Source organism: Aegilops tauschii, chromosome 1 (assembly GCF_002575655.3).
Source record: "Aegilops tauschii subsp. strangulata cultivar AL8/78 chromosome 1, Aet v6.0, whole genome shotgun sequence".
Taxonomy (NCBI): Eukaryota; Viridiplantae; Streptophyta; class Magnoliopsida; order Poales; family Poaceae; genus Aegilops; species Aegilops tauschii.
In genome coordinates, this window is record NC_053035.3 from 45277621 (window position 1) to 45292200 (window position 14580).

Below are 14580 nucleotides of genomic sequence, written 5' to 3' on the forward strand. Positions count from 1 at the left end.
TTTGTCGGACATGTTTTAAAATAATCTTCTGACCCTCCCTAACATGTTTTAGCAGCACTCAACCCCACGGGTAAAATAATTCCAGTGCCCTTATTGGCACCTATGAAAGATAGGTGAACATATAGTTGTGCACGACCGACGAACTTGTGACTGCGAGCGTGCGATCGGTGGACATGCTGCAGTTACACAAGTAGCATGAAGAAAAACGAATCCACCAAAAAAAAATATATAAATAAAACTGATAAAAAATAAAATAAATTGTGAAACCATTTTTTATTAAAAATTAGTTGTAGAAATTTAAATACATGTATGGGCAAACATGTTAGCTAATATGAGTTCATTTTCATTTTTAAATGTTGCTCGTGTATATTATTTAATTAATAGCCCCCCCCCCCCAAATTAATTAATAGGTAATTAGTCTTTTGTGACAATAATAATAAATTAGTATTTTATAGGGGCAATAGTTTATTTAGGGGTTGGGAAAAAGGTAGGAAATAGTTAATTTTTCTTTCTACCCGTCCAGCCGCATGATGCATCAGTTTTTGTTTTGTTTTTGGAGGAAAGCGTGATGCATCAACTGAACGTCTGGGCTATGGTTGAGATGGTTAGGTGGACACTGATATTCCCAACCCACCAGGGTTTAAATCCTGGTGCTCGCATTATTTCTGAATTTATTTCAGGATTTTCCGGCGATGCGCTTTCAGTGGGAGGAGACGTTCCCGTCGACGACGAGGCGCCTATGGTGACTTCGTAAATCTCAAGATGATATGCCGACTCAGTCTCTCGGAAGTGCTCATAGGGGTAAGGTATGCGTGTGTGTGTTCATAGGGGTGAGTGTATGCGCGTGTATATGAGCGCTTGTGTCTATACTGATGCTCAAAAAAAAAGGCAACATGGAGAGGGTATACCACTAATTGATGAAGAGATTTTCGTGCATAGGCTTTAGTGCTGAGCTGCAAAGGAGTAGCTCAACAAATGAGTTGTGTATGCTTGTGCTTGTGCTTGTGCCTATGTATGTATATCAACATTTGTGAGAGGTTTGCGAAATGTCCCATGATTCATCAGGTTTTACTATGTATCAGTTGTTTGTCAGGCATATCAGAGACGCATATTCGTGATGTGCTCTGCAGGATATTTTTCGAATCATTAGTTTATATCAGAAACTCCCAACCTTTTTATTTATGTAACAGGGAGGTGGTGGTGGGTGGAACCTATGGCTACTGTTTATCAACTCCCAACCTTTCGAGAATGGCCTTCCTTTTTGTATTCGTGTATGCAGTGGAGCAATCCAACCTGACGAGTGTGATTTTTTTTGTTACTCCTACCTCTTCCTTTTAGAATGAGTGTGATTCAGCCGCAAAAAAGAATGAGTGTGATTCTTCCTGTCACACAACTTCTGTACTTCCTTTCCCTGAAAACTAAAATGAAACTGGAAGATAAAGTTTGAATCTACTCCCTCTGTTGAATTGCTAAAACGACATATATTATGGTACAAAGAAAGTAGAAGAAAAGGTTTCTGCGTCATGTACTGAAGCAGAAGTGTTAATCCTATCATTGTTTTGTAGCTCTGTGTCTAGTTTCCAGACGTCTATGATAGTGTGTCCCCATATAACAGACGGAATTGGCACAAATTTGTATATTTGGCATTTTTATGAAAATTGGCACTATGATAGTGTCACATTGACAATTTTGTGGATTTCTTTTGATACCCATGAATTTAAAATATTCTAGAGATAAAAAGGTCACCGGAGCTCAGAAGCCAAAATCAATTTTACGGTGTTTAATAAGCTTTTTAAGCTTCAAAGTTTGACCTGTGAAAAAATAAATCTATATGCACTGCATTATGGAATGGAGGGAGTACTACAAACCAGACAAGCAATGTCTCTTGTCTCAAACCAGAGCGGTTTCTTTCTACACCTTTTTTTTCATCACAGAGTTTTTCCCAGCCGGCCTTGTTTATGTGCCCAGATAAATGTTTTCTGTGCCCAGATAAATGTCTTCATCCATGCCAGCATGCTGCAAGAGGCAGCTGAGCCATGAACCTGCTTCCTATCCAGATGAAGCTAACTAGGTACTCCCTCTGTAAAGAAATATAAGAGCGTGTAGACCACTAAAATAGTGATCTAAACGCTCTTATATTTGTTTACAGAGGGAGTACATGAAAAACTGGGAGAACTGCAACGATCTGTGGCGTACTGAAGCCACGCGGGGAGATGGTTCCCCATTTCTGAACTTGATTCTTCTGGAGTCTGGAACATGTTGGAAAAGTGGAGACCTGGCTGGCTTCTTTGGTCCAGGAAGGATATATGACCTGGGTGAAATATCATACAGGAAAAGGAAAAGGAATTTCAATACGCACACGAGCCATCATCCATTAATCAAACTGAAATTTGACCTGGCTTCTTTGGTACAGGAAGGACACGATGATGGAGCAAACAACTGCAGATGACACCGAGTCTGCAGTCTGGAATTTGCACCTGAAACCTAATGCCATCAGAGTGCACGACATCATCGGCAATGGCAACTCCAGCCTTGTTCCTAGCCAAAATCACAAGTATGCAGATTGCCCTAGTGCACAATCACAAGTGAAAAAGATGAGCCAGGCATGCACTTTGGTCTTATTCGGAACATCTGAATCACAAAGATACATCCAACCTTTATGCGCACTGCAGGAGAAGAAACTCCCTCTTGAGGATTTCTTCTGTTGCATTCCTAGGTGGGAAGCGGACCAGACTGAGAAATACCATTTTTTTGTGAGATTCCATGCCAGGTAGTCCTCAGTTCCAAGCTCCAACATCACTCACCTAGAACAGTCGCTGGAGTTTCTGCCCATCCCGTCTGTTGGTAGAATGGTAGCACAGCAACTGGATACCCAAACACTGAACTCCTGCCTCTGGGTATGAGGGTATCTAGTTGCTGTGCCACATGTCTATAGCTGAGCTGTCTGGTTTGCCATACCTCTCTTCAGCAGCTCGCTGCCAAAGATGATACTGCGCCAAGTGAAATAAACCCTCCTGGTGCATCCTGCATTGAGGAAGTCTTTATCCTTGAAAACAGAAGTTCAGGCCCTAAGCCAGACATGGTAAACAGTGTTCCTATTAAGAAGCATGGGCAAGTTAAACAATTCTGCAAGCTTACAATGGCAAGAAGAAAGTATCAACATAGGGACGATATCACAAACCTGCATGACAACTTTCCTCGGTATTCAGATGACGCTATTCATAGCTGTCTCTACAGATGGATATTTCCATTCCCAGGGCTTCAATACACTAGGACATGATTACAAATGATGTCAGCACAAATCTTTAAATGTCCGTATACCAAAAGTTGACACTGAAAAATCATTTGTTGATAGCTACTGCGCCTCTAAAACTGTAGAGCAATAAATCATTATATCAGTTAGCAACAACAGAAAGCTATTATCATGTTTCTTGTGTGACTATTCCTATGCACAGGTTGTGGAACTACTGTTTTAATGCAGCTTACGGCATAACTATGGCCCATGGGCATAACTAAATGATGGATACATTGAATGAAGTATTGAAGTAGACATCAAATTCTGCCACTAAATGGCTAAATGCAAACTTGTACAAGCTGCATATGAACAGTAACTCGACTGAAGCTATAAAACAAGTCTTCTATGTAACAATAGTTATATCAACATACAGAATGAAGCCCTTTTCATTTACCTAAGGAACAGCCACCTGCAGCTACTTCAAGAGTCCACATTTCCACTTCTTCATCCAATCTCAGAGTTGCAATTCCAGCTAATTAAACAACACCTTCTAATCCATGCCAATTCGTTAAAAAGTCAGTCTCCATCCAAGCAACACCGTTCATAAAAGATTGAGCAAGAACGTGTGATTGTGTTAAGGGTTCAACTTTTACTATGTTTGGATCCCGCCAGATAAAAAGAAGCTGATATTCAGAAAAGAGCAAGAGGAAGACGAATGGCGTAAGAACACCGCAGGCTGACAGCGGCATCTCCTCCTTGTGAGAATGAGATTTTATCAGCAATGGCACATTGAGCAGCGGAGGACTAGGGAATTAAGCCACCGCTTGGATTAGTGTAACGCTTAATCTGGCAGAGCAGTAGCAACGAGAATTGAGATTACCAGAAAGAAATAGAGTAGAATGCCCACTACCACCCCGACCCATATGTATGAGAGCAAGACATTCGCATCAAGCAAATGCTTTGATTACTTCTCCTCTATCACCTGCATTGGTGTCGGTGCCATGCGGACTTATGCAATATCTCGCACTGGTGAATTATTGGCCATACATTTATCTACATCGTGAGGAAAATAGTTGAATCTTCAATGAAGTAAAGCAGAAAGAAATCATAAAAGAAATACTTTTTTCACCTGTATGTAACAAAGTTCCAGCAGTGCAACTCACAGTAGCATAGAGTGTAGGAGACTCCCGCTGTCCAGCATGAGCTCGTATATCCGCTAATTGAATATAGCATCAGCAATCTCAAACATCCATTCTTACAAGACCCATTTGCCATGACATATAAAACAAACTTCTCAAACTAAAAGTAAGACCACCTTGCAAACATAGCAGATCACTGAGAGTGAAATTGCCAAATATGCACTCAAGGAAAGTGACTGTTTTAGAGAAACTATAAACACTCAGGTGGCTGGTATCAACCATACATGAAAAGATTGTATTAGTATTTATTGTGCTTCTTCGGGAAGATTATATGTGTACACCTTCCCCAATCGTCATAAAAAAAATTAATCCCCGAAAATTTCAACCAGCATCTTAAACTACTTGGTCTACCTTTCCCCGCAACAAAGATTAAAAGATTCATATATAATTCATATTCTTGTGATTTTGACACACAACAAAATGAACTCAATGCTACAAGCAGGCAGTTTGGATTTCTTATACTGGCAGGAGCTTTATACAAGAAAAACTTAATTGTGCTTTCTGAGAAGCTAGTCTGGTGTGCAATGCATCTTTTAGTCAACCAAATCCATTGAAAAATTGATACTTTGCAGGAAGCAGTTCAATGTTTTCCCGGTATTTCCCTTCCCTTGAAAAGAGAGACAACAACAAAGAAGTAGTTGAAGCTTCAAGTGAGATGATCTTCCCATCAACTTTAGATAAATAATTCCCGGCCCTGGCAATCTCACCTTTTTCCAACAACATTCTGATGACATAATTTATAAGACGAGAGCTGGGTGCACAACCACTCTTCTCCATTGATGAAAACATATTGTCAACTTCTTCCACTGATCCTTCCTTTAGAATATTTTCTATCATTATACCGTAAGTAGAAGCATCAGGCACCAACCCACTGGCTGATATTGCAGCAAACAAATCGTTAGCTTCTTCTCTTCTCCGAACCTTGAACATTGCATTAATCATGGTATTGAGTGTTATAATATCGAACTTGACATTCCTTGCTCCTAATTTCTGGAATAGTGCGACCGCTTCGTCTGCACAATTATTTCTACAAAGACCACCAAGTATTATATTGTATATGGAAATGCTCACTGGTATACCCCTTTCGGTCATCTCATGGAACATTTCCCTTGCAGCAACAGTTCTGCCAGCACGGAACAACCCATCCAGCATGACGCCATATGTAACAGTGTTAGGTTTAATTCTCTTGTGTGGCATTTCTCTGAACAGAATCAAAGCATCATTGATCCTTCCATTTTTACAATAGCCATCAAGAAGTGAACTATACGTAACAACATTAGGCTCAATGCCAGCTGATACCATGGCATCAAGCACTCCAAGTGCTTTACCCATCTGGCCGACTAAGCCATATCCGTCAATCAGTGAACTGAATGTAATGACATTAGGCCTCTCGCCCATGCCTATAACCAAGTCAAAGATACTTGTGCATTCATAACCCTTCCTTCTTTGCATAAAGAGTTAATTACTGAAGTGAAGAACGCAATGTCAGGACGAGGAATACCTTTGTTCATCATTTCAGAAACAAATTCCTTAACTTTAACCAAATCACCATGCATACAAAAACCCTGAATTAGGGAGTGATAAACAGCTGTGTTCGGCTGTACACCCATATCAGTCATCTCATTGAACCTGTCCATAGCATCGGACAGCCTACCCAATCTGCAAAGTGCGGCTATTACAGTGGAATAGGTGACTACATTGGGACTCACTCCTTTTTCCCGCATTTCAGTAAATATGAGCATAGCTTCATCCATCATTCCACGTTTAGCATATGCATCAATTAATATGGTGAAAACATGGCAGTCGGCTACAAAACCATTGCTTTCCATTGAATTAAAGAGATCAATCATATCAGCAAAGCATCCTTCATTGGCATACCCATGAAGCAAAATACAGTAGGAGATGACATCTCTGTGGCCTTTGGCAGTCATGGCATCAAAAAATTCTGCAGCTTCTTTGCTTCTTCCATGCTTACAATGGTAAGTCATTAAGGCGTTGCAAGTAGAAGTATCTGGTATAAGGCCCCGGCTTTTCATTTCTCTAAACAATTTAGCAGCCTCTTTCCACCTCCCAGATGTGGAATATCCATGGATCATGCAATTATATGTCACATTATTGGGTTGAACACCTTTGTTAACCATCTGCTGAAGCACTAGCTCTGCCTTGTCCATTGCTCTGGCATTGCACAATGCATCAATGATTGAACTATATGTCCACACATTGGGCTCAACATCTTGCTGCATCATTTCATGGAACAGATTGCATGCCTTGCCTGTTTCACCTTCCTTAAAAAAGCCATGGATGACTGTGCTATACGCCACCACGTTGGGGGAGCAGCCACCTCCTTCTTTCGCCATCATCTGGAGGAGGTCGAGCGCCCGCTGACTCATGCTATCTTCACATAAGCTCTTCAGAACAATGTTGTATGAGATGGCATCAGGCACACAGCCGAGCTCGGACATCCTATGAAGCAGCACGTTCAGAGCCTCATCCGTCCGTTTTGCGTAGCAGAGGCACTTGAGGAAGGTGGTGGCAATGATCTCATTTGTCTTCAGGCCCGTCCTGAGGAAGCGGCCGAATAAGGCAAGCCCTAGGTCCGGGCGATGTGCGCAGCAGCAGCAGTGCATGAGGATACCGTAAGTGAAGACTGTGGGTGGTGCCACCCGCGCGCCGGCTTCATCCCGGCAGACGCGGTTGAAGAGGCCAAGGGCGAGAGCGGGACCATCTCTGATGCAGGCGGCGGGGGCGGGCACACGGGCGAGAGCGGCAAGTAAGCCGTTTAGGGAGCGGCTGGGGACGGGGGTGGCCTGCCGTAGCAATTCGTCGAACAGGTGGTGCGCGTCTTCCCGGCTGAGCGTCCCGGCGCGGATGCGCTCCGTGGCGGCGGCAAAGGCGGCGTGGGGAGACCAGGAACGCGAGGGCGGCGAGGTGGTGGTGGAGGAGGAGCTGCGGCGGAGGAGGTGGAACATCGGCGCGGTGGAGAAGCGACGGAGGCGGAGACGGGGCATCGGCGAGGTGGGGGACAGGGGGAGGAGGAGTAGCGGAGGCAGAGGTCGGAGAATGGCTAGGTGGAGGAGAAGGAGAAGGAGGAGTGGCGGAGGCGGAGGCCGGACACTGTCTAGGTGGAGGACGATGAGCAGCGGCGGCGGCGGCGGATGGGGATGCGGGACATCGGCGGCTCTGGCTCTGCACTGAGAAAGGGAGAACGGCCGGACGAGGAGTATCCAGTCCCGATCTCAAATGCTCCCTTATAAACAAACAGTAAAATAAAATAAAATAATAAATTTCAAAAACTCTGAAATTTTTCTGTGCCAAACTTTGATCAATGTTTTGTTAGTTTGCAAAAATTCATCAGGAAATAACATTCGTGGAACTCATGACAAAAAAACAATGGTCCAAAAATGCTATTTACAAAAGAATTTTAAAGTACTGGTTTTGATTTTTTTTTACTATGACTTCCAGGGATTTCAATTCATGATGAAAATTTGCAGGCACTCGAAACATTTGTCAAAGTTTGCATCAAAAATATTAAGAATTTTTTATATCTCTTTCATTTTTTTGAATTTACTGTTCATCTCGAGCTCAAATGAGCTCGGGAGTAAAGGGGACTTTCGAGAATTGCCTTCCTTTTTCGTATTCGTGATGAGTATGATTTTTTTGTTACTCCTACCTCTTCTTTTTAGAATGAGTGTGATTCTTCCTGTCACACGACTTCTATGCTTCCTTTCCCTGAAAACTAAAATGAAACTGGAAGATGAAGTTTGAATCTACGAAGAAAAGGTTTCTGCTTCGTGTACCGAAGCAGAAGTGTTAATCCTATTATGGTTTACTAGCTCTGTGTCTAGTTTTCAAGCGTCTATGATAGTGTATCCCCACATAGCAGGCGCAGTTGGCATGAATTTGTATGTTTGGCATTTTTATGAAAATTGGCACTATGATAGCGTACCCCCAAATAACACATTGACAATTTTGTGGATTTCTTTTGATACCCATGAATTTAAAATATTTTAGAGATATAAAAAGGTCACCGGAGCTCGGAAGCCAAAATCAGTTTTACGGTGTTTAATAAGCTTTTTAAGGTTGGGACTAATTTTTTAAAGCATATTTCAAGGGTGTCAACAGCTTCAAAGTTTGACTTGTGAAAAAAAATATGCACTACATTATGAAATAGGGAGTACTACAAACCAGACAAGCAAAGTCTCTTGTCTCAAATCAGAGCGGTTTCTTTCTAAACCTTTTTTTTCATCAGAGTTTTCCTAGCCGGCGAGATACCCATTTTGATCCAGCTTGGTGAAAACCCCAATTTCAGCAACATATTTTCCAGGGAGATCATGCTACCGTAGGCCTTCATCATATGCAGCATGACCACACAAAGCGGCGATCTTCCTGGTCCGAATAGAATGGATGCACTTATACGCACTGCAGAGCTCATTGTCAGCGATGAGTCTACCTGGCATGGAAGAACTTTGCGTCTCCAAGATCATAATCGGCAAAAAATCTTCAATCTATTTGCGACCACCTTAGATGCTACTCCCTCCGTTCCATATTAGTTGTCGCGCAAACGGATGTATCTAGACGTATTAGATACATCCGTTTGAGCGACAACTAATATGGAACGGAGGGAGTAGCTTGCACAACACATCACATAAGGTTATGGGGCCAACATTGAGCGAGGAGTTCAGCTGTTTAGGGGAGTTCACCTTCATTCAGGATGAGCACTAAAACCGTGTCTTAAAAATCTGGCGGTATATCCTTGCCCTCCAAGAAATTCCGAACTGCTTGGCAAACCTCGCCTTGCAGCAACGACTAGCGCCATCGCAAAAACATAGCCAAGAGGCCATCTGGGCCAAGGGATTTTGTCAACCCCAATCCACGGCAATTTCAAGATCACATTCGTTTTCACATTCCAAAGTCGTGAACAAGTTTCATCAGAGCAACGAGGGCAAAAAGCCTCGTCATCAACTGATCACTTTTCTGGATTGAGATTTGCCAGAAATATATAAGTAAAAAAAGAATGAATATTCAAGCTTCTACGCAGGTGCTCTGGATAAATTTCCAATGAACAAGGATATAAATCCGCGCTTATTTGATTTCAAAGTGGCAATGTTACAAATGTCATGACATAACTTACTGGAGTATATTAGTATTTGAAACAAAAATCAAATTATATAACTGATGCACCATATATTTGACGGCACGACATTATAAGTAAACACAAGTGCTTGTTCAAACAAAATCTCTTTTGGCGGACACACTCGCTTGTTATTTAAAATGATTTCAACCAGACAATCTTCACTGATTTTGCTTCGTTCGACAGTATTCTTATATTCTAACCGGCAGTGAGCCAGATTCAGCTCTGGTAACCGTTTCTGGTCATTAGATCTTGAAATAAAAATATCCTGCGTAGATTTTGTTTTTCGACGGCGCGTTCTACCTAGAGTGAGCCCTTCTCCATCTATAAGTGCGGGAATAGGTCTGAAAAAAGCCATACACCATCAGCACAAGAAAAATGCTCAAAACATAGTGATGAACCATGTATTTTGAAAGGGGTTTCGGGTAATAATTAGTCCTACCGTTAACAATGATTTTCTTCGGGGCATTCTGGAGTATGGATACTTCCATGTCAATGCGACACAGAAGTCCAGGCCCTAAGCTGGACATGCCAAAAAGTGTTCCTATTAAGAAGCATGGTCAGGTTAAACAATTCTACAAGCTTATAAAAGCAAGAAGAAAGTTATCAAGACAGGGATGATATTACAAACCTGCCTGATAACCTTCCTCAGTATCCAAATGATGCTATATTGCTATTCATGGCTGTTTCCAGCGGCGAGTCTACCAGGGGGGCTTCGACAGGCTGAAGCCTACCCTCCAGAAAAACAAATTTTTCTTTTACTACTAAACTAATCTCGTCCCAGCCCAATGGCCCAACTTCTCAGCCTATGTATTAGCCAGTACCGAACAAACAACGCCGCACACCCACAGAGAACAGAACAGGCGACTCACAGCGGCGGCAGCCATGCGCTCATGCTCATACTCCAACCCTAGCGCCGCCCGCGGGGGACCAGGGTGCCTCCAGGGGAGACAGTTGTGGTAGAGCTCAGCCGTAGCCACAGCTGATTTAGGCGGGGGATGCAGTCTGCAGGAGCTCGCCGGCTTGCCGACATGTGTGGGGCGCATGTCGTGAACGGGAGGGAGCCAGGGACGAGCTGGGCGGCTGCTGGCTGGGTAACTGAACCGGATGCACTGTTAACTAATTTAGTGTCCAATGGAACTATTTGCAGATTCGCAAAAAGAATTGAGGAGAAAACATACGAGTATATGCATAGTTTTGCAACTAGTCCTGAACCTATCCCAGCTTGTGCATGTGTAATCCAAACTTTGGTTAAATTTTCATATTTGTCAAAAAATATAAAAAATTCCAGTAGAAAATACATGTTTCCGATGCTAATTTGGAAAAATTGAAGTTTAGTTGGACCATGGGATTATGAGGCAATGATTTGTTTCTTTAAAATGATGTTTAGTTCTCTCAGCGTTAACTTTGAGCCTACCCTCCATTTTGTTCCTAGATTCGCCACTGGCTGTTTCTACGGATGGATATTTCCATGTCCAGAGCTTCATCACACTAGGCCATGATCACAAATGATGTCAGAACAAATCTGTAAATGTAAATGTATACAAACGTTTACACTCGAAAAGCATTTGTTGACTACGATTACTTCTAAAACTGTACCAAATAAACCATTTTATCAGTTAGCAACAATGGACACCTGTTTCTTGTGCAACTATTCCTATGCAAATATTGTGTAACTACTATTGTTTAAATGCAGTTACAACATAACCATGGACATATTGAATGAAGTGTTGAAGTAGATATCAAATTATGCCACAAAATGGCTAAATCCAAACTTGTACAGGCTGCATATGAAGAGTAACTCGGCTGAAGCTTAGGTAACTATGCGACTGAAGCAAGTTTTGTAATGTAACTGTAGTTGCAGTAACATACATAGTGAAGACGTTTTCACTGACCTAAGGAACAATCACCAGCAGATAGTTAAGAGTTCATATTTCCACTTCTTCATCCAATCTCAGAGTTTCAATTGCAACTAATTAAACAACGTCTCCTAATCCACCCCAACTCCTTGAAAAGTCAGTTTCCATTCAAGCACACTGTTCCTCAAATAGTGAGCAAGAACATGAGAAGAGTTTCACTTTCTACTATTTTCGGGATTCCATGGGGTAAAAAGAAGTTGATATTTGAAAAAGCGGAAGACCAAAACGGAAGGGTATGGTGGAGGCACTCATCACTCGAGGTAGTCCTTGTTGTGCATCTGTGTGTACCTGAAGTGGAGAGGTGTAAAGCAAGGTGAACCAATGCGAGGCTGGCGGCAGTTCTCCTCCCAAACATAGCATAAGCAACCTCAATCATCGATTCTTCCAGGACCCATTTGCCCTGACATATTAAACGGATTGCTCAAACAAAAAGTAAATCCACCCTTTGCATACATATCAGATCTGGAAATGAAGGAAAGTGGCAGTTTTGGAGAGATCATATATTCTTAGGTGGCCCCTAGAAAAGATTGTATTGGCACTCATTGTGCTTACATTCCACAATCACATTATAACCAAGTCAAAGATAACTTGTGCATCCATAACCCTTCGTTCTTTGCATAGACTGTTTATTATTGAAGTGAAGAACGCAATGTCAGGATGGGGAATAACTTTGTTCATCATTTCAGAAACCAGCTCCTTAGCTTTAACCGCATCACCGATTATACAATAACCCTGAATTAGGGACTGATAAACAGGTCTGTTTGGCTGTACTCCCATGGCAATCATCTCATCGAATTTGTCAATAGCATTGGCCAGCCTACTTGTTCTACAAAGTGAGACTATTACAGTTGCATAGGTGAATACATCCGGACTCACTCCTTGTCGCCGCATTTCAGTAAATGTGAGCATAGCCTCATCCATCACTCCACATTTAGCATATGCACCAATTAATATGTTGAAAACATGACAGGTGGCTTCAATACCGTTGCTTTTCATTGAATTGAAGAGATCAATCATATCAGCAAGGCATCCTTCAGTGGCATATCATGAAACAGAATATGAGAAAACATCAGCTTTGAGGCCTTTGGCAGTCATGGAGTCAAAAAATTCTGCAGCTTCTTTGCTTCTTCCATGCTTGCAAAGGGAAGACATGATCGAGCTGCAAGTAACTGTATCGGGTCGAACACCGTTATCAACCATCTGCCGAAGGATCAGCTCTGCCTTGTCCATTGCTCTGGCCTTGCACAACGCATCAATAATCAAGTTATATGTCACCACATTGGGCACAATCCCTTGTTGTGTCATTTCATGGAATAGATTGCATGCCTTGCCTGTTTCGCCTTCCTTAAAGAAGCCATGGATGACAGTGCCATGGGATACCACATCGAGAGAGCCAACACCTCCTTCTTTTGCCACCGTCCGGAGCAGGTCGAGTGCTCCCTGGCTTCTGCTATCTTCACATAATCTCTTAAGAACTGTGTTGTATGAGATGGCATCAGGCACACAGCCGAGCTCGGACATCTTGTGAAGCAATACATTGACAGCCTCATCCGTCCGTTTGGCGTAGCAGAGGCACTTGAGGAGGGTGTTGGCGACGATCTGGTTTGTCTTCAGGCCCGTCCTGAGGAGGCGCCCAAGGAAGGCAGGCCCTAGATCCGGGCGACGCGTGCGGCAGCGGCAGTCCATGAGGATGTTGTAGGTGCAGACCGTGGGCCACGCCACCCGCGAGCCGGCTTCTTCTCGGCACAGGCGGTTGAAGAGGGCGATGGCGAGGGCAGGGCCATTTCTGAAAGTGGAGGAGTCCGGTGCACGGGCGAGGGCAGGGCCATTTCTGAAAGTGGAGGAGTCCGGTGCACGGGCGAGGGCAGTAAGGAATCCGTTGAGGGAGCGCTCGGGGACCGGGGTGGCCTGCCGCAGCAATTCATCGAACAGGTGGTGTGCGTCCTCCCCGCTGAGCTTCCCGGCGAGGGCGCGCTCTGTGGCCGCGGCGAAGGCGGCGTGGGGAGACCAGGAGCCTGCGGGCGGCGGGGTGGTGGCGCAGGAGGAGAAGAGGCGGCTGCGGCGAAGGCGGATGCGGGACATGGGCGTGGTGGAGTGGAGGCTTGGCGGCGTCGCCAGGAGCACAGCAGCTCGAGGGCGGCGAGGTGGAAGAGGAGAGGCGGCGGCGGCGGATGCGGGAATCAGCTCAGCGCGAGCGGCGGCGGAGGTGAGTCGTGACAATTCACAGGTGGTCGGGCGCGCCGGCGCGGGCCACGGCGGATGCTGGCATGGCATGGGGTAATTTTTGATTATGTTCGCTTGTTGATTACAGTAGTACAGTATGTTGAAAGTTCAGTACTACTTCAAGCTTGGAGAGATGATAACCCAGTGCCGCAATGCAGTGCCAGTAACTTTCAGAATACACGATTAATATTTTTTTACTGAAAACATGTTCTCATTAAGCTTCAGAGTAATTTTGACCATTCATTACTAGCCACATGGCACAGATACTCAGAAGCTTAATGACAAACAAGTGGCAAACAAATCTTGTCTTGATACATTCTGCACTTGACCACATTTGGCCAAATGGCGGAGAAGTACCTTTTTTACTGAAAACTGACAGCAAGTTGTTCTTATAAATCCAAGTTGAAAACACACGATGAGAAATGCTGGAACCGCGGAGTGGGAGGGCATTGGAAGAACACCTGCAACAACCCTAAGGTTGTGTTACATGTTGCCGAGAAAGGTGCCCTTGTAGGGGCTATAGCTCTGTGGTTAAGCTTAATAAGCAGTGTGTATCGCTGACATTTGACTGTTTTTTCCTTGTATGATGAGGGCTCAGTAGCCATAGGTATCCATGAAAAAAAGAAGTCGGTGTGAAATGTATTATACATTGTCTGGTTAGTAACAATGTCTCTCTTGGACTAGTCTGAACCTCTGACTTATGTGGCGATATGATGTTTGAATCTAGCTTTCCTGAATTACTAGCTGAGTAGTAGCTAGGTTCTCATGCTATCTACGTCTGCTGCTGAGATATTGCACTACTAAGCTTCAGAGACGCTCGTACGTGCTTTTGGCCATGGGAGGGACACAACAATGCACCAATGTACAGTAGTT

The 14580-nt window shown here is 43.6% G+C and overlaps 1 protein-coding gene and 1 pseudogene across 1 annotated transcript; both read right to left on the reverse strand.

Annotated features, from left to right (window-relative positions):
* Positions 1 to 1844: 1844 nt before the first annotated feature.
* On the reverse strand, positions 1845 to 7645 carry LOC109758776 (uncharacterized; annotated as a pseudogene).
* Positions 7646 to 9619: 1974 nt separating this feature from the next.
* LOC109758770 (uncharacterized) lies at positions 9620 to 13814 on the reverse strand. The gene is made up of 2 exons (XM_073507443.1): positions 10008 to 13814; positions 9620 to 9909 (listed from the first exon to the last, which is right to left on the reverse strand). Exon 1 carries the CDS (start codon positions 13756 to 13758, stop codon positions 12529 to 12531), a length of 1230 nt encoding a protein of 409 aa, XP_073363544.1. The 5' UTR covers positions 13759 to 13814; the 3' UTR covers positions 9620 to 9909; positions 10008 to 12528.
* Positions 13815 to 14580: the final 766 nt, after the last annotated feature.

What these genes read in the sequence shown, in the direction of transcription:
- LOC109758770 (XM_073507443.1), bottom strand. Translation starts at nt 13,758, where the DNA reads ATGCCATGCCAGCATCCGCCGTGGCCCGCGCCGGCGCGCCCGACCACC.